This window comes from Amblyomma americanum, chromosome 7, assembly GCF_052857255.1.
Source record: "Amblyomma americanum isolate KBUSLIRL-KWMA chromosome 7, ASM5285725v1, whole genome shotgun sequence".
In the NCBI taxonomy this organism is placed as follows: Eukaryota; Metazoa; Arthropoda; class Arachnida; order Ixodida; family Ixodidae; genus Amblyomma; species Amblyomma americanum.
Window position 1 is genome coordinate 3,809,770 of NC_135503.1, and position 24,339 is coordinate 3,834,108.

General features: G+C 45.1%; 1 protein-coding gene across 1 annotated transcript; it reads right to left on the bottom strand.

Moving 5' to 3' along the window:
* Window positions 1-218: 218 nt before the first annotated feature.
* Window positions 219-24,245, bottom strand: Nf-YB (nuclear factor Y-box B). Its single transcript, XM_077630805.1, has 9 exons — window positions 23,986-24,245; window positions 18,854-18,936; window positions 7,189-7,289; window positions 7,027-7,092; window positions 6,670-6,737; window positions 4,817-4,949; window positions 4,654-4,732; window positions 411-475; window positions 219-331 (listed from the first exon to the last, which is right to left on the bottom strand). The coding sequence occupies exons 2-9, from the start codon at window positions 18,933-18,935 to the stop codon at window positions 317-319; spliced, it is 609 nt and encodes a 202-aa protein (XP_077486931.1). The 5' UTR covers window position 18,936; window positions 23,986-24,245; the 3' UTR covers window positions 219-316.
* Window positions 24,246-24,339: the final 94 nt, after the last annotated feature.

Genomic DNA, 24,339 nt, shown 5'->3' on the forward strand with positions numbered 1-24,339 from the left:
ATGTGGTCAGTTTACATTGAAGGCTTCTTGCAAGTTTCAGGTGCGTTGCTACCCACTGATGCTTCCAGACGATGCACATGTATTGTGCCCGAGCTTTGTTGCACCTCTGCACTTTCATACATGCAGTCAACATCTCGTTGTCAGTAGCGCGTCGCCTTGTCTTCCTTTCACGTGAATGTTTTATGTGGCGCTAACGTTTACCGAAGAATCTCTCATAATAACGGGCAGGATTGCTGTTTAATAAAACAACACTATGTACACATGGGAGCTGTGTCCAACAAGCTGCTGCAGACATTCTGAGGAGGCAGGCTGCAGTTCAAAATGTGAGATCCTGTTAAAGAAAAAAAAAATCAAGGCTACCCATAATTACAATAGCAAGGAGTTAGATGCTAAGGAAGGTAAACACTTGCCTGGTTAGGGAAAGTTGTGAAAATGACATTCTGTTGTGCTGTTGGCTCCTGTGCAAGGATGCTGGCTGCAAGCATAGGAGGAAAATTTTTCAAACACCACGTGACAGATTTTGATCATGCAGGAGGGGCTTCCTCTGATGGATTACAAGAATGTGCAAATACAAAGTACAAATGAAACAAGAAGTTGTTCTAACAGTGCAAACCAAGAAGGGAGGTGCTGCTCCAGTTCGTATCCAACATAAATTGTTTAAAAACATGCGAGAGCAGAGTGTACCTTTCGGACAGAGTTCTACGGATATAGCAAATCTGAAATGCACTTTAGCAAAAATTGGCCGCGCCAGTAAGTGTATGCGAGTACACCTTGTCTTCCTTGTACTATTAGCTCTAACAGATCCTGGCATGTTTGCTTTTACAGAAAGGTGAAGCTATTCATTTTTCTGTGAAATTCCAGACTGTGAATATTATGTCGCCTAATAAAGAAAGATCAGAAATGTTTTATACTTTGCTGGAAATGCACTGCCATCCTTGGGACGCACTCAGGTAACACAAATTACAGGATTACACTTGCCTGCTTATGAGCGGAAATGTGAAAGCCTTTCCCTGCCCTTTCTCCCTTCATTTCTTTTTTTTATTTTATCCTTTATTTTTGTTTTTCCAACTTCTGCTTTTTTATTTCATTACACATATGTTGCTTATTAACTGTTGCTTAATCAACTTTTACATTTTATTTTATTTACCATACAACTTATGATGACAGTTCGAGCAGACAACTTCCGCCTACAACTTCAGTCCACACCACTCATGAGCCAAGAAAGGCTTACGCCCTAAAACGTTTCCTGTTATGCAGGCGTCACTACTGCTTATCTGAGCTGACCACTACTGTTGAATTATTGGAAAATCTGGATCAAGTTTTCTACTCTGTTTGTAGCAATCGTATTTTATTGGCAGAATGGGAAGGTGAGTTTACCCATGGCAGATCGGGATCAGGCCTCGATCCCGAATCGCTCTGTGGAGCAGCGTTAGACACCTTTAGCCATTGAGTTTATAAATATTACCTACTACCTGGTGTTCTTTAACGTGCACTTACATCGTACAGTACGTGGGCCTCTAGAATTTCGCCTCCATCGAAATTCGACTGCCGCAGCGGGATCGAACCCGCGTCGTACGGGTCAGCAGCCAAGCACCCTAACCACTGAGCCACCGCGGTGGCCCCATAACTTCTGAAGCACTCATGAAAAAATAGCATACACAGGTGCTTTGACCAGGTTAGTTTATTAAATAGCACCCCCACAAGGTACCTGTATGTTTGCATTTTAGATAAGCTCTTATGGACCTCCTGCATGTTTGTAAACAAACGAGGTGGCGCTGCAGTTGCTAGCGAGCTCGTGGTAGGCAAAAGGTCGGGGAGTGGCGTCACGGATAGGTGTTGAGCGCGGGTTTTCAAGGCTTTTGTAGGCCCGTTTCCAGTTTCTGCGAATCATAGCAATGGTCGATGCTTCCAACTTAGTAATTTGTCGAAGTACACGAGCTCGCGTTGGCCACGTGCGGCCTATAAAGAGAAATAGTTTGGAACTGTGTATTGTATATATGGTTAGTAGTAAACATGTAGAAAGCGTTCCTGCCGTTTATTTATGCGCTAGGCATTGAATAAAACAAGTTTTGACACTCTGCACTAGCCGGAATGATTTTACTTCGGGACAGTAGTGAGGGGAAGTGCTGGCGTTGTTTCGTCGGAGCAGACATGCGCTCATCGTCTGCTGACATACGTACGTGTCGCGCTGCGCGAAAAGTGGGGACAGCGTCGTGTCCCCGATCTCCTGTCTCGCTTAGCGCTGTTTTTAGCCGCATGACCACGCACCAGCCAGTCCAACTTGTCCTCTTGTTAAGCTGGTCGATTTGGTGAAAATTTTTGATTTCTAGAATTATTTTCTTTCCTAGCCTTGAAGTCTAGTTTCGTGACGAAAAATTATAGCAAAATATTGAGTACAAATTTATAAATTACGCTTTTTAGAAGTGTGGTCGTCAAAAATTGTGAGGTAATTTCTTTGATTTCAGTGCCGCATTTCTTTGACCAAAGCGAAAGCGAAGATGCCATAAACGAGGGAATAAACTTCGTTTATTCGAGGGAATAAGGTTCGTTTTCTGACCTCTCACATTTTCTGCGACTGGATCACTCACCTTCGTAATTCGCATGAAAATCAAATGATTCCATTTGTCGCAAACTATTCCTGAGACGTTGAGGAGCGTAATAAATCTCGATTTTTTTCCCTACAGGTGCAGTAATGTGTTAGTTATTTTTTGTAAGAAACGTTTTCATGTAACTATGCAAGCATAAGTACTGATCATATAGAAAAAGAACTAATCGCGTCATCATACAGAACAGCGCTTTATGTACATGCTGGCATAAAAAAACTGCGCACTATCTACTCAATTATTTGAGACCTTGGGGGGACTTGACGACGGTGTTAATTATAATTACCCAGAACTGCACCAGGTATAGCTATAAATAAAAGGAATTACTGAAACTAGCGTAGGAATTTCATATTTGCACCAAGTTTAGTTACATATCGCATGCATGAATAACGAAAACACTTTTCATGCCGCGTCCCCTCTCAATCTCGCCACGTGTCTGTTAGTAGCACGCCTGCGGCTGCTTCTTTCCAAACAAAACTGGACCACCCAAGAGTGCAGAGCATGGAGTGTGCGAAACAGACGGTGCAAGGGGAGCAAGTTGGACCCGAAAGCAGAAGAGTACATACTGGTCAGCTACCCAGAAGGAGTGAAGGGGTACAAGCTGTGCGACCAGAACGAAGATCGCTTTTTTGTAAGTCGGGACGTTACCTTTGAAGACGAGTCCTTCCCATGCAAGCTTAACCAAGTTGCAAGTCGCAAGACTGAAGCACGTAGCAACACTTACTGCACAATCACGTTACAAATTGAAGACAGCTTGAACAAGCCACATGATGTTGGTAGTTCAGATCACAATGATATTGATTACAACTATGCTGAAGAGGTTGGCTTATCAGCTGATAAAGACGAGGCAACTACACAGGACAAAAGAGCTACACAGCGACTGTCCAGCGTGACAGATTGTGGCACACAGGCACTAAGACGGTCGGAAAGACTAGCAAACAAGAAACCGCGTCAAAGTTAATGTCACGGCTGCTGCATAGCCAGACAAAACAGCCAAAGAGATCCAGAAACTCTACACGAAGCCTTATCTGCACCAGACAAGGAGGAATGAAAAGCAGCTATACAGGGTGAACTGGACAGCCTCGAAGCTTCCAATACATGGGAGCTGGTGCCACGATCGAAAGACAGACAAGTCGTAAAATGCAAGTGGGTGTTCCGCAAGAAGTACAACGAAAATGGTGACCTAGAGCGATACAAGGCATGGTTGGTTGCATGCGGATACTCACAAGTGAAAGGTGCCGATGTGAAACAGACAAAGAATATAGCACTAGTCTACCAGAGAACTGGGAAGTGCATAGAAGCCTTTTGCAACGCAGACTGGGCTAGCGACAAGACTCACAGGAAGTCATTCAGCGGGTACGTGTTCACGCTAGCTGGTGCTGCAATTTCCTGTAGTAGTAAGAAGCAGCATAGCACTGCACTGTCAACAGTCGAAGTGGAATATGTAGCAATGTGTCATGCTACAAAGGAAGTAATGTGGTTCCAAAATTTCATGAAGAAACTTGATGCGCATGAATTCATGCACGAACCACAGATTTTAATGGCTAACAACCAGGGTGCAATTTTGCTTGCGAAAAACCAAGTTACTTCAGATAGAAGCAAACACACTGACCTCAAGTATTATTTTCTGAGAGAAAAGGTCGAAGAGGGAAAGTTACAACTCCAGTACGTCGAATCGTCAGACAACTGTGCTGACCTCTTCACTAAGGCTTTGAATGGAAAATTGACTCTCAAGCGCTGTGAATGTTTGGGCATCAAAAGTGCGGACGCAATGACAGTCCATTAAGGGGGATTGTCAGTAGTGTAATGGCCAGTCACAAGATGGCGCCATATATCCGTTTGCACCCCATCGTCGTTTCACCTTTTCAAACCCACTCTTGTTTTCTCCCTCTCGTTTTCTTTGCTCTGTTATATTAAAACCAAAATGGCAGCCTGACAGTTTGTGTCGTTTCATTGGCTTCATACCAAATCCTCTCAATCTGTGACCCCAAAAGATCTGGCCGCCCTGCGTACTCAACAAAGCCAACATAAGGCGCATGATACCACTCACGGAAAGTGTCATCTGCAAGCTCGTCAAGTGAAGTCTCGGAAGCAGATGCAGTCCCAACGTTCTTCTCACCTTTCATGGCCTGTGCAAGTCAACAAAGTGCCTTCAGCAATGCATGCTAAGAGCAAATGATCACCACGGTGCAACACAAAGAAACTGCACTCACCACTTCACGGTACTTTTGGAGGTACAGCTTCAATGGTTCTATGTAGTTGTCAAATCCCAAGGTTGACATGGCGAAAAGGATGTCTTCGCCGTTGATAGTTTTCCTCTTCTCTTGGTGGCAACGATCGCTGGCTCTGTGTTGGCAGGCTCAGGAATAATGCATCTTATTTCTTTTCCACAAACGTGCAATGGACACTGGTGAAACACACGCTGCTTTTAATGCCTAATGTGCACCCCAAAAAATCGGCATGTCAGTGCTAAGCCATTGTCTATGGCTAAGGATTTTTAAAATCTGCCAAGCTACCTGAACACCAAGGGTAAATATGAGTGATGGTTCTGCTGTAGGCAGCTTAGCACCATCTGGTGCCAAGGAAAGAAACTTGGCTGCAATCCATCTTCTGCCACTTTCATGCCGCTAGTTGCACTCTACAACCACCTAAACCCCATTCAAATTTTGTTCTTGGTAAAAATCGATCCTATGATTCTTTCTGGCTATGCTGATCTTTGTCCAGCAGCAAAATATGCATTTATTGCCATGAAAATTGAATAAAAAAAATAAGGACGATTACGATTTTTCCTCATGCAAAATTTGAGCGCAGCTCTGGCGGTGTCTCAGGCTCTGTAGACTCACTGTTTTGTTTTGCTCAGTCATCGCCACATCTGGCGACAATATTAGCTTGATTGTAGTACGAGTCGAAGATGACTACGTGCAATGCACAGCGCACGAGAATGTGTATATTAGTCCGATAGCAGTATTAGATGAAGACGATGACGATGTGCAATGCACAGAGAGAGTGTGTCGTAGTTTAACACGAGGCGCAATCGGCTGCGGCGTTAAGCATAGTGCTATCGTGCAGTGGCCAGCGAAGATGATGTGTTCACGGCACCCCGGGATTGAATCCCAGTCACATCACTGATTATTTTTATTTATTTATGGTTTGGCTCGGTTACACCAATGGTGGCGACATGGCTCAACCCATGAGCAGCTGTGCTCTAAAAATTTGCCCTCAACTTTATATAAACTCGTGACGGCACGACCAGAGGACTCTATGATCACCATCTGCTAGCAAATGGCAGTGCAGCTCAGCCTTGGGGATCCGCACTTTTAGTCGAATACAAGTCAAGAAGGCAGCGGCAACTGCAGCTCAAAGGAGGCCCTCCAGCTAACTGGCGTCGACCAGTCCTCGTGATGCTGCAGTTGCAATGTAGCAGAGCAGTAGTACTAAAACATTTATTTGGAAGAGTTCGGGCATAGGGGGTTGGGGAGAGACAGATTTGGAGCTTCAGTGGTCGGTTCTCCCTGTGGAAAGAAAAGAGACAGTCCTTTGTCCTCATGCTGTGGGGAAAGGGTTGCTCGGGCAAGAGGTGAAGGGGGAAGTTGGAGAGAGCACACATGAGGAGCCCACTCCCTACTCCACGGGGACAAAGGACCATCTCCTTCCCTTTCCTGCCTAGCCTCTGCTGTATTGCCAAAAAAGTTGTCTGCATAGCATGAAATCGCAGGTGACCGGCAAGTGCCTCTGTGAAATGGGATTAACTGCGATGCCGTGACATTATTGGCTGGACGGCCTCCTTTAAGGGGTATTTGCCACTGCCTTCTTGACTTGTATCCTACTATACAAGTCCCAACATACTGCAGTATGCTTACAAGAACCTTTTCTAGCTTTTAAAAGCTCCATTTTCAGCCAAAGTAGCCTCAGTGTCCCCTTAAACTACCGCACCCTGCAACTAGCCAGTTTGATGCCTACCTCTTGGAACAATCCTTAGCAAGACTCCCAGACTGGTTTTTAAGCAAACTGTCACTGCCCTTGTAGCACAACAAGTGCATGAGAACGCACAACCACGCAAGGATACTCGCTGGTGATGAAACTGACAAACTCGGAAACGCATTCTTGAACACACTCCTTCGCATCTTTGGCAATCTAGGTCAAAAAGAAAAAAAAGTGAGACAGCTCATGTCTCGCGGAACTGTACCACGTATGTACAAGCAGCCACAAAGCGTGCATCATTTAACGGAGACGATGTGCAGCTTCTGGAGCTTTGGCAGCAATAAAAGAAAAACAAAAGAAATTTCACAGCATTATAAGTTTAGTAACAGTGCACAAGCACACGGAGATCTAAACTCAGTACTCTGGCTTGTCACACTGGGTATGTCAGGCCTGTTGCATAGCTGGGACAACATGAGCAACACAACAAATAGAGGTAGCTCACCTTTCCGCTTTTAGGAATGGCATTCTTCATTATTCGAGCAACATTAGCAATAGGGAGAAAGCGATCCTGTAAGGTAAGGCACAGAAAATAAGTTTTATGGGCCCTGAAAACACACAGGTGTGAGCAACACGCGACAGTAGTTGCCGAATAGAGTGAAGGTACCTGTTCCCGTAAAGGTTCAGTGTCTTTCTGGCTGTCACCTTGGTCTGAGCCATCACCAGCAATTCCAAGACCGTCCTCACCTTCTGTGCCAGACAAGGACCCTGAACAGGAGGAAATGCATAGGTGATAAGTTCGAGCAAACATCTGGCAGATGTGTGACAATTTAGACAGCAACACCACTCCAGCTTCCTCCATCAAGCTAGCGTAGTTTACAAGTGAAGCTGGAACCTATAGATACTGACCACAAGTGACAGACAACTGAAGCAAGCCTTTCAGCAGGCGCTACAAAAATTTAAGGAAAAAATATTGACAGACTACTGCAATTAAAAAAAAACTACAATTAGGCAACAAATTTATTTCTTAACTGCGTTATAATCATTACAATTAGCCTCCCGTAACTTATCCTATTTACCAAAATTGAAGATCTGGTTAAATGGCAGCAAAATATTCAACAAGGTCATTATCACCAGTCAAACCATAATTTGCACAATATATTGAGAAAGAGAGATTAACAATTACAATTTTCTCTCCAATGACGATCGCAACAATAACTGTTCACATACTGCTAGTGGCTGTTGAATTGAACAATGATAGTTCCTTTGACAGAGCATTCTTTGAAGCCTGCACAATATTCATTTCTCTTCCCACTCACGAATGTGAGATGCTATGCTAATGTCAGAGTTGCTCTACCATTATGCTTAGCTCGAATTTATTTCTGGCATAACAAGGAATATAACTGCGCTGGTCTATGGTACAGGGAAGCATTAACAGCACAGTCCTAGCGTTGGCTATGCAACAGTACAATTATCCCCCGGTGAAAAAGGATGCATTCTGCCAACTTAGGGACTGGAAGCAACCGGTGGATTGCAGTATGGCTTCAGGCAGTTGATGTGCACAGTGTTTCAACCACGACGACGCAGATGTTGGGACGGTGTAACTGGTTCAATACCATAGTTCACATGAGAGGTCTGGCAGAGAACACAGTATGGGCTGCGGTGTTACTTAGGACGTTTGTAGAAAGCCCAGTACTGGTGGAAGGAACCCAAAGCCACACGAGGGAACCTGGAGAATAGGACAGAGCAGGCTCGGTGGTGGCTCGAAGGTGTTTTGGCGATACTAGTTCTCTGTCATAAATGATGAGGCTAACTGGCAGCATTCTTCTGCGTATGTGGTGGCTTTCAAAAGGGACATGGATTCGAAATTGTCAGGGTGATAGGGGGAGGATGGTATCCATGGTGCAGATGGGCTCTCATTTGTACAGGAGAAAGAAATGGGAAAAGCCGGTTGTGCTCTGTGTGCCACTTTTACAGGCATAAGTCACAAATGGCAGAATCCAGTCTCAATTCAAATGGTCAGATGTGATGTACATGGCGAGCATGTTACTCGGGGTACGGTGAAGCATTCAGTCGTATCATTCATCTGATGGTGGAAGGCCACTGTCGGGTGGTGAGCAGCACAGCACTTCTGAAGCAGTGCTTCAATGGTTTCAAAGAGAAAGATACATCCCTGGTAGCTCAACAGTTCTTTGCATGCATATTTAGAAACTTGTGCACCACTTATGCACCATGGTGAGAACCGGATGGTTCAGAATGAAATTGGCAACATCAGGCGCTGAGGAGGACGGCAACGGCAAAGTCTCAGCATAACATGTGAGGTGATCTACTGCCACAGTGACCCAGTGGTGGCTATTCAGAGTGATGGGAAGTGGCCCACACAGGTCAATGCCCACATAATGAATGGTCAGGCTGGACACAGCAAGGGCTTTATGGCATTGGCAATTGATGCAAGAGTGGACATGGTGACGTACAAAGTGGTAAATGCCGTGTCAGTAGTCGCATAGTCAAAGATGCGTTTCAGTTTTTAACACGCCAGCGTGGGCACACTTAGGATCAGCATGGAAAGAGGCAAAGCGAGCAGGGCAAGGAGGGAAGCAATCCAAGTGTTTTTGAACTGTTCAGATGGCATGTCAGCAATGCTGAGCAACGTGAAATCATAAGTCGAGAGAGCTGCAGAGCCAGGGCCGCATGGCAAAGGTGAGCGGAAATGCCGATGGCCAGACCCATTGAGGACTCGAATGTCGCACTCCTGTAAATGAAGGTGCAAGGTGACCCGATAGATCTTTCAGTGAGGATAACCAGCAAAGGGTATGATGGTGTGTAACTACGGAAAATGGGTCGCCATATATGTACAGGTGAAATTTGCTAATCGCTCAAATGATTGCCAAGAATTCCTTTCCTGTAGCGGGAAAGAAATCCGCTTCTCCGTGTTTGTCAGAGTTCACCTGACATATGCAAGAACATATGCATCGAGGCCTGACCTTCTAAGCAAGAACTGCGCCGAGACCAACATCGCTGGCATCAGTGCGAATTTCAGTGAGTGCGTTGGGGTCAAATCGGCAAAGGATGGGAGGAGATACTAGAAGGCGGTGGAGGGCAGTGAAGGCTGTATCGGAGGCGAGCGACCAAGCCAGGAGGTCAGAGCTAGTAGGTCCAGGCGGCAAGGATGGAAGCAAAATTAGGGACGGAAGGACAGAAATAAAGACAGAGTTCAATAAAGCTGTGCAGCTCTCTCAGGAAGGTTGCTTGGGGGAAGTCAGCAACAGCACGTCGTTTGGTAGAATCGGGGAGAATGCCATTCTTGGAGGCCATATGGCCGAATATGGTTAGCTGATGGGCAGCGATACAGCACTTTTTCAGGTTGAATTGCAGGCCAGCATCAGTGCGACACTGCCATACTTGCTCACTGCAATACTTGCTCGAGGCAGACCAAATGGGGGACCAAGCCTTCCGAAAATGTGACGACATCATCCAGGTAATACTGGTACGTTTGCCATTTTAGCCCGCTGAGAATCGTGTCCATCACATACCTAAATGTTGCAGGAGCATTGCAAAAGCCAAAGGGCATGGCATTTAATTCGTAAATGCCAACTGGAGTGACAAAGCCAGTTTTCTGGCGGTCAGCAGCAGCCGTTGGTATCTGCCAGTAGGCAGAGCGCAGACTGAGAGAAGAAAAGAATTGCTCTTCTTGAATGGGAAAGGGTATACAGTCATGCCTCATTTATATGGATACTTTGAATCCCATACAAAACTGTCTATAAAGCAAGTCATCCATAATAACGAATCGTGAAGAAAAGGTATGTTAAGAAAAACATCTTATGATTAAGGTCTGCTTCTACACACTGTAATGAACAAAAAGATATGACATTTTCAATTTTTTCTTATAAATTCAATATATCACAGATGTAAAAGGGCCTATTTGCTATTTCTGAATATATTATGATGCAATAATGTTCTCTCCATCCATCAGGAGTTGTTGAGGACATAACTGTTTGCCTTCAGTTCGTTTTTCGTTTTTGTCCTTTCATGGGCGCTTCCCATTGCGTTCATTTTCCATCTGTTCTAAATTATTTACAACTAGCTGTTACTTTTGAGGTGACATATCCTGCGGCTTATGCATTACTGCATATTTTTATAAGCAGTGGGCGGAGTGTGAGTTTAACAAAACGTCATCAAGACTGTTCAAATTGCAATTACCCGCGGCCGCAACTATGGGATGAAACACCATTAGCTTTCACTGGATTTCAGGGTAGTGCGGTCCACACCTTCACAGGTACTGAAGAGATATAGGTTCAGGAGAGGTTTAGCTTTTTGATTTTCACAGGGGACACACCAGAACACCCAACCAAGTTGTCGATAAAGACACTGCAACTATGGGATGAAACACCATTAGCTTTCACTAGATTTCAGGGTAGCGCGGTCCACACCTTCACAAGTATTGAAGAGATATAGGTTCAGGAGAGGTTTAGCTTTTTGATTTTCACAGGAGACACACCAGAACACCCAACCAAGTTGTCAAGAAAGACACTGTTCACGCGAGCTTAAAAAACTCTGGACAGACAGTTATCAACATTTTCGAACATTTTACACTGTTATCAGTCTCTAGAGTAACTCCATGGACTGTGAGACATCAGGTGTAATGTGCTGAACTAAACGATGGGAGCCGAGCTCAAACCCCGCACATATGTGAAAAATGTGCTCCCAGGATAATGTAGATAAAGGAGCACCTGGTGTGGATAGGTCGCGAATGGAAAATACTGATTTCATTACGCGATTCAAAGTTCTTGTTTTGCTGGAATGATGAGATTCATTCTATTCTCGCCCCAAATGCAATTTATATGGACCTCGTTATCAACTTCCCACGTTAAACCACAGAGGCTCGTGGAGTTTGTCCCCTTGACTGAATTCAAAGTACCATGAGTGAAGTGGTTGATTAGGGGATTCTTTGAAAGGTTATGCTTCCATAGGCACGCAAGAATCTGGATTTGGATATGTTTTTCAACAGAATTACGACTTGAAGCACTCTTCTATGCTTCTGACAAATCGGATGAACAAGAAGACGGTGGACTGTATGGGGTGGCCAAGCCAGCCTAATGAGAATATTTCAATTTAATATATTTGGATAAGCATCGCGCACTGTCTGAGGAATAAAAAATGCCAGCAGCACCAAGCAGAAAGTCAAGCAGCTGCTGCAAAAGTGGAGAAACATGAACTAGACGTTAGCTGATAGCTTCCTGGACTCCATGCTTCGGCAGAGTCGAGCAGTGATTGCCGGAAAGGGCTTGCGTGTGAAGTACTGATGCATTGGGTTATTGTGAAAAGACATTCATGAAATTTTTGCCTCATTTTGTAATAAAAAACATATAATCACCAATACATTCACGCAGCGCAGAAAGTAGTTCTTCAATAAATTAGCTGTGGGTACAAACTGTCGTTTAATATGGCAACAAACATTGGTTGCGATTGTGTAAAAAGTGTGAAATTGTCATCTCACAACCTCGTGCGCAAATTTTAGCGCAGTAAAAAATGTTAAATTCGAAAAACTGAAAAATCATATCTTTTTGTTTACTATATACATAGTGAGTAGTGAAGTTGAAAGCAGCCAAAATCTTGCAACTTGGAACTGCATTAACTTAGAACTGCATTATCTTAAATATAATGTGGGGTGGTTTGATATTTGCCTTGTGGTACTCGAGATGCATGATGGTGCCTCACGGCGGGATGATTTATTGCTGCTGTTCACATATCCCACAAACTGATAGCTGTTCTCAGTTGACCGACAGCTGCTGAGTGCAGCTTCCACCATAGCGCAAGCTGCAGAACAGTTTTTTTTCACAGCCATTCATGCAGTATGGCAAATCATAAGGCGCGTCGGCTGGGATCCTTAGCACTGTAAAGCATGAAGACAGAGAAAAAAAGAAAAGGCACTATTCAGGCATTTTCACTTTTGCACTGCTTCTCTCTAAGGTCTGGTTGGGGCAGTCGAGGTTTTCTTCTCATCACTGTCATGAGGTGAAAATACATGGGCCCCAATGGCCTCTGTGCATTTCCACTCTGTCCATTGTGAATTTCCATATTAAAGACGCATAAATACATTGAAAAAGTTTGATCCCTAAAAAGCTTTCCATAATTTGAGTTGTCCATATTAACGTGGGTCGTTTTAACAGGGCATGACTGTACATCTGTCAGCATAATCTTGTTGAGCCTGATGGTAGCCAATGCAGAATTTGACAGATCCATCCTTCTTCTTGACTAGGACCACAGGGGAGGCCCACGGGCTGTGGGAGGGCTGGATGACACCACTGTGAAGCATACTGTGCACTTGCTAGTTGATGACTTGGTGCTCAGCGGTGGACACAAGACACGGGCACCGATGCAATGGGGTGTGCCTACCGGCGCCAATACAATGCGTGGCAGCAGAAGTGCTGCCCAAGGAGGTCAGTGTGAAGTGGGACCCTCCTGCTGGAGCCAGTGGCACTTCTTTGTTGAGCGAAGTTGTTTCATTTAGTCATGGCCACAATGGTGGTGGAAATAATAAAGACAATTCAGCAGGTTAACCTGCTGACATCTTTATTAGGAGAAATCTAAAGTTCACTATTCTGTATTTGAAAGGAGAAATATGCAGACCCATTCAAGTAAAACATTGGATTCCAATTGGACTACCAATTTAAATGTTCAACTGAAAAGTGTAATTGGAATCTAATCTTTTTTGCTTTTTTACTAGGACGCCAACTGCAACTAGGAACCATTCTGTGACCACCAGCTTAATTGCTTGGATTTCCTAACCTTGACACCACAGCTGTCATACACATAGAATTCTTTAAGTGAAACTCAAATTCCAATTTTTTTTTGTGCATAAAATCTGATCCACATATAGGCAATCCTAGTTGAAGGTTCACTTGAAACTAATATTCTAACTGGTAAACCAACCAGAACTTAGGAAGCAATATTAAAAACATTGAAAATTTACAATCTGTTTCAACTATGTGCAGCTCAGATTGAGAATAAAACTACGAGCGCAATTTCTAGTTTGGAAGTCAACTGAAAACTGGAAGGTTGACTGATACAGGAAATCCATTTGGGCCTATCAGAAAGCGAACTGGAACATGAAAGACTGTTCGACTGGAACTAGGATTCCAGTTAGGAATTTACATTCCATTTGAAAAGTCAACTGGAATACTAGAACTGAAATTCGGGTACTTGGCCTTTTCACTCAAGCCAACCGACTGAATACTAATACACTTCAAACCTTTTGTACGGCTGCCGATCACACCCTCCGTGTCATAGGGCGCGTGTCCAATAAAAAAGGAGAGGTCTCCGTGAATCAGAACTTCGTCTTGTCCAGGCCTTTGTCCTTAGCAGGCTTACCTACTGACTACTGTACCTTCACCTCTCCCGCGTGGAAATCGATGCCGTGGACATTCTTGTCCACCTATTTGTCCACCTTGTCCATAAACACGCTCTTGGTATTCCCTCTAATGCATCCACCGAATGTCCTCTTCAAACCGGCACCCTCAACAAAAGCTCATCTCACCTCACAGTATGCCCGCCTATTCTGTGCCATCATTGGTCGGCATATACTTCAACCCCTACCCATCGATTTTACCTCAATTACTCATTCCAAGCAGACTATCCTTTACCATATTCATCAACACCTACACAACCCCCCTTTACCCAAGAACATGCACCCTAATCACCATCCACAACATTGTCATAAACGGGCAGAAGCCCTTCATAAACACCTTTCCAATGCCAAGTATGTGATCTATGTCGATGGATGCGGCTGAATATCCCTCAGACCTCTCCTATGCCCTTTCAGCCATTGATACGAGCGGCTGCCCTAGAAAGGCTGCCAACGTACACACCTCCTCTTCGGAGGAGGTGGAGTTAGTGAAGGAGGCGGCTCTCGCTCTTGCTCTGACCACTACCAATATGACCACCATTGTTTGTGATTCTAAATCAGCCAGCCACAATTTTGGCGCGTGTTGGGTACACCCGACCAGCCGTTTCCTTTCTCCTAATACATCCTCCAACCCACTCTGTCACCCTTCTTTGAACCCTCCCCCCGCACACGCAGGCCTAGCTGGTAACGAGCTGGGTCATGCCTGCGTTTTCATTCTCTGGGCGCCGGCCATAAGTACACCTTCGGCCAAGTGGCCCCGCCTACTGCACGGGACCGCCTCCTCTCCTTTCATAACATATGTCACCACTGCCGCCTCGTATACCAAATCTTTCAGTATCGCGAGATTCTGAGACGTCAGCTGCAGACTCGCACTTTTCCCACTCCTACCTTCTGCCACCTCATACAACCAGCTATCTACCCCTCCTTAGCTTGTAATTTCTGTCCGGCCAGAGCCAACCTCGACGACATCATGTGGGGCTGTGTTCATCACCCCTCACCAAAATCCCTAAATATTCATCCAAAGGAGCAGTGGGAGGCTGCCCTGCGCAGCCCAGTGCCTGATCTCCTGGACAAGATCCTGAATTGGGCTCGCAGGGTAGCGGAACCTCATCCAGCATAGAACCTCTCTCCCTCCCCCGCTGTCCCCTTCCCTTTTGGATAAAGTTGTCACTCACACACTCACTCCAACTGAAGCTGGAACTCATATTGGGAATGCAAACTGCAATTCTAAAGCTATTTGGAGCTTAAAAGGGCACCCACTGATCTGGAACAGCAAATGGGTGTGACCGATTGGGACTGAAAAATCCAACTAAAACCAGTTGGCTTTCTGCTTTTCAAACTTTTTTCTACTGGGTGGGCACGCAGGAACAGCAAGTAGAAGCCTGCTGTTTGTTCAAGACATCATAGCTTTGACACAGCTTAATGACATCGGCAACTGTTTGGAAGTTCTTGGCAAGTAACATCTGGAAGGCATCGTCAGATATGCCTTTCAACAAATTGTTGTCAACCTCCGACATAGATGGATTTATGTGCTTAAAAATATCAATGATTTGATGTAACTCGTAAAGGTCTCGGCAGGCACCTAAGCACGAGCACGGAGGCACTGCTGGTGCGTATTTTGCGAACGGTCGCCAGGGCGGCCGAAGACTTCTACGAAACTGATTTCTAATGAAGCATAAGTAGGCTTCCTCGTGGTTGCTGAACAAGCTGGCAATGTCGGTAAGATAGAAGAGGAGACTGCCGAGCTTGGTGGCATCATCCCACTTATAGTAGGCACTTCCTCGTTCACATGACGAAACCCGGTTGTTGACATCGTGGTCGTCAGCTCCACTGAACATGCCGGGGTCGCACTGGAGGAGCGCACCAGAACAGATGATGGCATGAGTAAGGAAGTGGGCGATAGTTGGGCTGGTGTTGTCGGGCACAACCGATGTCGGGGCAAGGTGCAGTTTAGAAGCGCCAGCGAGGGAGGAAACGCCCGCAACTCCGCCAAATGCAACAAGGATTATAATCGCGCTAACCTCTGGTATCGGGAAGTGTTAACAGAACAGCCCTAGCATTCGTTCAGTAGCACAGCAGCGTGGCTCGGGGTTGTCATCTTCAAATCCAAGCAAATGCGTCGGCTATGCTACAGTACACTGGTCATTTTTTTTAGTGCGCTAGCACTTATAGTGGCCATTCCCCACATTTAGCCGTTGTCTGTGTGTCTGTTCGTGTTTGTCTGAAGCCGTGCGTGTGCGTGCTTGTGTTAGGCATGCCACTAGATTAGCTGGCAGCCATTTACTCGTGAGAGGATGCTCAGGAAGGCCAACCTGGGTCGCAATCCAACCCCAGTTCCGTCAATGGCAACACCTGCCATAGAAGGACTGCGGCACTTCGCTTGACTGCTGCACCACTGCGCTAGGAGTGGTAGGAAGACTCCCAGGGATCTATGAATGGAGAGAGTGACCAATTCCGCATATATGAACATTAACCCATTATCGCTATTCGAACAACTTCCATCTGTGGGCACTAGATCTGAACACCGGAACCAAAGGGAAAACCATACTGCTAGTGCACCTAATTCACATTTGGCCTAACTATGCAAAATGGCCATTCTTTTCCCAAAAGGCATAATTGTGTGCAAAAGAGTGTACCATGGACTGACAAATGACCAAAGCATTATGAGATTAGGCAGAAGTGAGACCTCATTTTTAATGTGCCACCATCTGCCAAATTCTGACCATTGATGTTGTCTGTCTAAAGCCTTGAAATTGGTGGGAGTCAGGCGGGTGGGCGAGGCATGGCACCCAATCAGAGAAGGGAAGAGGGGGTGGTGTGAAAAGGGATAGATGAAAAAGAAGGGGAATCACAGTTGGAGCATGGCAGCCTTCAATAACGGCACCTTCATGTGGCCATCAAGCTTTTTGAGGTGGCTGCAATATTTATCCTTATCTATGCACTACAGTTAAACCTGGATGTAACGAACTTTCTCAGTCCCCCAATGCCGCCTCCATTGAAGCGCGAGCAGTTGAGACATCCATGTAACGAAAGTGCTGCAGCGGTTGACCTTGATATAACGAACTCTCTACGCTGGCTATCTGTTAGCTTGTGCTGAGTTACGAAACTTGGCAGAAATTTTCATGGCGATAAAGCACGAACTGAAATGAGAAGATTTTCTGTGACCGCAACGAGCGGCCGCTGTTGACGCAACGCGCCATCCTCCAGCGCCATAGGCACATCACCCCTGCTTTCGATTTTAGAACGTCACACCACGTGGCATAACAACAGTTCACGCTCAAAAGCAGTGAAAAATAACAGGTCATAGCAAAAAAGAAATGGCACGAGCAGTGCACACCCATTGCCGTCGCGCAGTTGCTCGCGTGATTGCTCTAAGGCTTTGCTTTCCTCTAGCTTGGCCTTGGTGGCCTCGCCTCAGCCCACCCTCCCCTCCCCAGCCCTCTCGTAGCGGCGTCGCACGAGCCATGGCGGAGGTGTTGGCAGTCGTGCCGTTAACGTGATCATGAAACATTTCTCCGCGTTTATGACTTGGAGTAGCACTGTTTTCTGTAACCATTTTCAAGGTGATTTCACATTTATTTCTTATTTTGATTTTCGTTCTGTATTACATTCTCGCTAAAACTGCACGTAAGGAAAAAAATTTTTTAAAAACATCCCCTATGCTCCGTGGTTTCGGTGACTGTTGGCTACCGTTTCACAGATGGGTCCGTAACTGCTCTGTCCACGCTCCCCCTCTTCGCTGTCCATCTCTGGGGCATCTGGTTCTCGTCACACAGTATGCTACTGCAAGTGCGGCATTCCCTGCTTGTCCCCAAACCAGAGGGGACGCCGTGTTGGCTGTGCCTTGCAGGAAGGAAGCGACCTTTCAAGGCCATGGTATTCAGCTGACTGCCGTTTAAAGCGTCTGTTTTCAAATAAACCCAAAGGAATAGCGCCGGGGTGGCAGCTGCACTCTCAGCCCGAACAAACAGCTAAACAAAACACTGCGTCAACAGCGTCCAGGTGTGGACTGCTTTATGGCCCTCTGCATGAGGGGCCACCACTTTGAAGGCTGGAGCCTCCCGGTCTGCAGAGGCATATGAAGTAGTGCAGTAATACTTCAAAATACACAACAGCACTACTTAATCCAACGGTACCACTGTGTCCCCATGTACCTGTCTTCTGTAATGTGTTTATTTTTTTCTTTTGTCAGTGTGTAACTTCTATCAATAACCAGCTAGCTGTAGCATGTATGTTAAAGAAAACTGACCCTTTTCGGTTAAAATTGAACTTCGAAATTCAATCCGGCGTACGTTTATCGTTTATACAACAGTCATGGAACGTTGACCAACAAGGGTAAAAACGCACCGTGGTTTTTCCGTTCTCGCCATTGCATGGTACTGTGGAGAAAAATCCCAGACACAACTCACTGCCTGATCTCCACAAATATATTTCACAGGACACGCTCAGCCAGGCGGGAGAGGAACGGTGTGCCGCCGGCATTCGGCTTTGCAACCACCGAATCTAATCTGTTCGTGCTCGGCAGGCGTGCTGGGGCGTGTCATCATCTTCCGCCAGACCACTATGGAAGGCTACGGTATTCATTTACTATTATTGCATGTCACCACTGCACTAATTTACCAATATTTTCAGCATCAGAAAGCATAAAAATGAGTTATAAAACATAACAATTTGTTATGGAAAGGTCTTGCAGTGTTCTTAATGCAATTGCTGTGGTTTCAAGCACTTTGGGCACCAAGCTTTTTGATGTGCTAAAAAAAAGAAATCAGGGTCCTTAAAAATCGGCTGCCAGTTCCTTTGAGCTCTGGAACAGCAAAATCAGTGAAGGTATGGAGCCCCAACTAAGATATGTCATTGTAAAAACATACACACACACCCACATCAGAAAAACCAAACAAGAGGAACCGAGCAGAGATGACATACATACCTTCCGCATGTACAATGTACTGGCCACTTGCAGTGAGGAATGAGTCGGAAATATTTCCACCATCATTGTCGCCGTTTTCCATCCTAAGGAGATGAAAAACAAAACAAAAATTACAACAAATCTTCACCAGCTATGAACCATAGAATTACAAACAGCACCATTTTCAGTAGTGTCAAATTTTTTTTGCTTTTAGAACACGACACTTGCAATCACAGACAGAGCTTACTTAAAAATCACCTTGTGGCATGAAAAAATTTATATGATTCAAAGTGGGTCTTTGCCATGGCAAATGTGTGTATTTGTGACACCCCTGGACAGGCACATAGCCAAATAGGGGTCTCGAGGGGCCCCGCCTCCTTTCCCTCCAAAGATCAAGCTGCCCACCTCACAGTCATCAAAATATCCTGAGCACCCCCCTGAAAAAAAATCCTGGCTACACTTGCCCTTGCAGCAAATCAAGTAGTCACAATGAAAAAAATTAAGAACATCCAAAGTAAAAGTACCCCAAACAAATAATCCCTATGATTGAATTTTAACTTATTTAGACACTAGATGGTGAAAAATCTCATCAGGAGCATGGTAAATAAAAAACCGTTGCTCACTGCATTATCAACTATTCTTAAATGTACAATAAGCATTTCAAGCTGCACAGTCAGCTCTAACTGATACATGTTGTAATTCTAATGATGGCAGCCATTAATTCTTAAATATATGATCCCTGAAACCGCAAATTAAAACAGGGGAAGAAAATTAAACTGCTCTGATAAGCATGGGGGAGAGGATTGAAAATATTTTCCAGCATGTCAACCATGTGAACAAGCAGCACAAGATGCAATGGGGAGGAGTAATGGTCAGCCATGAGTGAATAGCCTGAATGGAAAATACCACAGCAGAATACCAAAGAACACAGGTTGCAACATTTCACTGATGCTAGCTTTGTGCTATGGTCATAGCAGACAAAACAGAGTCAAAGCTCTGCTTCATATTGTTTTCATCCCACACATTCCAGCTTTATGCAAGTTGGTCCTTTGTGCAAAACCAACTTGACCAATGAAGGTGGTCTGGACAAATTACAGTGAACATACCCTTGCATGTAGCCAGCTGTACTTATGGTGCAATATTTCAACACTCCGAGTTCTATCATTTTGTGTTATCACTCTAATGGAGATGGTGAGATACTTGCGATGCTTTATTTTGTGTTACCAAATCTGAGCTTCTAAATGAAGAAATTTTCATGTTATGCTTGACCTGAACGGTGTTGCACCATTAACAAGAGCCTATTACACCCACCCTGCTACAAGAAAGAGAAATGTTAAATGCTCAAGCATCTGTTGTGTGAGGAGTTTTTTGTTTCGAAATGAGCTAAATCTAGAACCAGAAACTAACAGAAATTAAGCTTTAAATCCATTCAAGTTTTCTTTGTAAAAACAATCAAAACAAATGGGGCCAAATAATGCCTGTAAAATTTGCATGTAGAGCCTATTTCAGATCAAGAATGAGCCAAATTCAGTCGCCCGATAGGACAGCGCCTTGTATACATAAGAGCCTTCTCGTAAATTTGCCCCTCAGCGGTGAAACTGTTCGAGTATGGTTTCACTTCTTCCTTCTCCAGCTCTAGCACCTTAGCAATTGCAAAGAATATAAAGAGACCAGCAGATCTGAATCCAGATGACTATTACAAAGCGATCAGAGGCCGCGTCACTGAACGAAGGATGAACTGCTGCTGCAGTAAATTGTGATATATTCTCATTCCCATGTCCTACAGTACGTTGCTATAGCAAAGTTGAAGGGGCCCGGCAATTACTTCATTATAGCCGTAACTTCTTTATAGATTCTGTTGACCAAGCTTCCAAGGGGAATCGTCATTCCTTCCTATATCCATTATTTCATTAAAAACCATTTCGCTGTTATATAACAAGGTTCGACTGTAGTTCATTTTACCACTGTCTAAGTGTGAACAAAAATAAAGGAGCTGAACACGTACCAAGATATTCTTAGTCATTACAGATTAGGAAGACAGACACTATCTCGAGCATGCAAGAGCCTCAGCAAAAAGGAAGAGATCATGTGGACAAAGTTACAGGTGGGGGTTTTTCCCAACCCATCAGCACTAAGCAGATGGCATCCAGGAATCCATGGCCCGAGGTGTAAACACTAACAAAATTGCAAACATGCAAAATTGCAAACACTGGCTGGACTGATGTATGCAGATGACATAGTACTACTGGCAGACAAGCGAGATAGGCTGCAGGAATTAGTTAAGATCTGTGGTGAGGAGGGCTACAAGCTAGGGCTGCATTTCAGTAGAGAGAATTCTGGGATAATGGTATATAATGATAAAAGGGGAAACCCACTAGAAATACAAGACATCATGACAGACCATGTGAGGACCATGTCTAGGCATATGGCTAAATAAATTAAGGGAAAAAATATCTGGAACAGCATGAGAGGATTCTGAAGGATAAATGACATTCATTCAGACATCATTTGATAACTTGCGAGGCAGTTCATTGCTTTTTGAGGCTAGGGCAGGGACTCTGAGAACAAAAATGTTAGTGTCCAAATTTGAAGCAATGGATATTTTGTGCTCTGCCTGTAAAACAGAAACGGAGACCATAGAGCACTTGGTTTTGAGGTGCGCAAAACTCCGGCCCGCCCTCCCCGAGGGAACAGCAACAGACACAGAGAGCGCACTGGGACTTGCTGGGGAGGACGGGCGAGTGGATGAGAAAAGTGTGACATTGACGAAGGGGAGGTTGGAAGATTGGTGGACGAAATCAAGGAGGGGTGAATTTGGAGAGGAAAAAGATAGTCAAACTAGACATTTTAAGAGTGAAATTGAAGGAAAAGAGAAAAAATAAACCAATTAACAATGGGGGAAGTATAGGCTAAGTGGCGAAAGCTGCCGCCCGATACAAAGGGATCATCCATCCATCCAACATGATCCACATGGTGTGGACATGCCCTAGCTACAATGAACCAGACAGGAATATAGAGTCCTGGGAGGCTTAAATGGTCAGCCAGAAAGAAGAAGACCAAAAGAAAGTCATCCATCTGGCCCTGGCAATCCCAAGGGATCCCAGCCTGCTGAAAGGAAGACGACAGCGGTCTTCATCGCCCTCAGATTCTTTGACAGGTGCAAATAAAGTTATCTCATCATCAACTCTCATGTCGGTGCTTAATTGTGACAGAACCCTGGCTTCCACAGTTCAGTGCCCCTGACTGCACACATCAAATTTTCCAATAGTTTTTTGGTCAAATTCAGAGCATGACCACTTTTAGGCTTTGTCTTCGATAACAGAGCTTGAATATACTGCTGTTTTTGAAACGAAGTTGGGTCAAATCTAGTGTTTCAATTAGACAAGGGCCAAATCTCATTTACATCCAGATATTGATTAAATTATAATCTCCATACTATTAGTTGTTGTAGACTCCGACAAATATGCAAAGTTTGTCACACAGCAGCTCAAATAATACAAATAACCAACTTGGCATTTTTCTTACTTGGACTTGACTCATCTCTCTCTTTCTCACACACACACACACACACACACACACACACACACACACACACACACACACACACACACACACACACACACACACACACACACACACACACACACACACACACACACACACACACACACACACACACACACACACACACACACACACACACACACACACACACACACACACACACACACACACACACACACACACACACACACACACACACACACACACACACACACACACACACACACACACACACACACACACACACACACACACACACACACACACACACACACACACACACACACACACACACACACACACACACACACACACACACACACACACACACACACACACACACACACACACACACACACACACACACACACACACACACACACACACACACACACACACACACACACACACACACACACACACACACACACACACACACACACACACACACACACACACACACACACACACACACACACACACACACACACACACACACACACACACACACACACACACACACACACACACACACACACACACACACACACACACACACACACACACACACACACACACACACACACACACACACACACACACACACACACACACACACACACACACACACACACACACAAAACACATCGTTTGTGCAGGAATGAAAGCCAGAAATCATGGTTTACTAGGCATTCATGTAAGCGCAAAGGATGCTTGCTATGTCCACTCTCCCATTTCCTGGTATTGCAGTCACTCAGAAGAGAGCATCAAACATTACATTAGCTTTTGCTTCCACGTAGTACTACTTGCACATCAAGGCAGTTCATAAGTTATTCCAAAATCACTCTGACGCTTCACCTTTACTGAAACTTTATTTAAAGGCAGTCAGGCACACACTCAACCAGGCCAAGTTGGAAGATGGCCAGCAGTGGCGCGATATCCGAGCCCTCTGTTTTCTGGAGGCACTCGTTACACAAAGACAAAAAGAAGTGAAAGGGCTTTAATTCCGAGGTAAAAGTTGTGCTGGAAAGGTGTTAGCAGGCCACTACGCCTATGTATAGACGTCCAGCTTAAAATCAAACAGGTCATGCTCAAAATAGCCCCCGGCAGACCGGTAACCCAGAAAGGGACTAACGGGATGCCGCTCTCCGGCTATTGTAACGATGCAGTTGCTGAGCGTGCAAGAAAAGCAAAACAGGAAAACGTGTTCTCGAAAGCAGCCAAGAGGGCTAGGCCTTTTTCAGAAATGACGGCGCAGTCGTCAAACGGTACATTTCTGTTCAATGTAATTACGTCCAGAGAGCAATATCGAGCACGGTGACACAAGCTCACACAGGCCAACGCCACAGTAGATGCGTTGGCGAATGGCAGATATTAAGCTCGCCTGCCCCGTCATTTACTTGTACGACTGAAACATCGCAGCCACTTTGACGACACAGCGCCTCGCGAAGACCGAAACAAGCTTCGCCGCAAATGTTACCCCAACTTAAGCACGTGTTTCGCATCGCGGGCAATGTTTAATTCAGTCCATCAGCTTCGAATGACGGCCCAGAGAACCTATTGGTCAAAGTCACGATAAAAGGACAAACCTGGAAGCGACAGCCACTTGGTTGGTCAGCCCCGAACCAGTAAGCGACGAGCGCACAAAGGCTTCGTTAGAACTTAGCTAATCGGAAGGAATGGCACCGTCGACGGCCACGGGACGGCCACATGAATCGTCAGAGAACCTCAATCATTCGTAGTACCAAACACACCGCTGAAGGAGACAAAAACGTGTGTGCGTGCACGGCTCAATACGCCAGTAAACAAACCTCAGTCCCGATACAATGGCTACTTCAAGGCAAACCGCGATGCGGGGAACGAGAGGAGGACGTAATCTTGTTTCGAAACCGGTGTTTTATTTGTTTCTTGTTTATATGAAATAAAAATTTTCAGTCAGTACA

Excerpts from the sequence above, each read along its gene's own strand:
- Nf-YB (XM_077630805.1), bottom strand. The coding sequence starts at position 18,935 with ATGGAAAACGGCGACAATGATGGTGGAAATATTTCCGACTCATTCCTC. Across the intron at positions 4,733-4,816 it reads TCCAAAAGTACCGTGAAGTG|GCCATGAAAGGTGAGAAGAA; the intron begins GTGAGTGCAGTT and ends TGACTTGCACAG. Across the intron at positions 476-4,653 it reads GCTTGCAGATGACACTTTCC|CCAGCATCCTTGCACAGGAG; the intron begins GTGAGTGGTATC and ends CTATGCTTGCAG.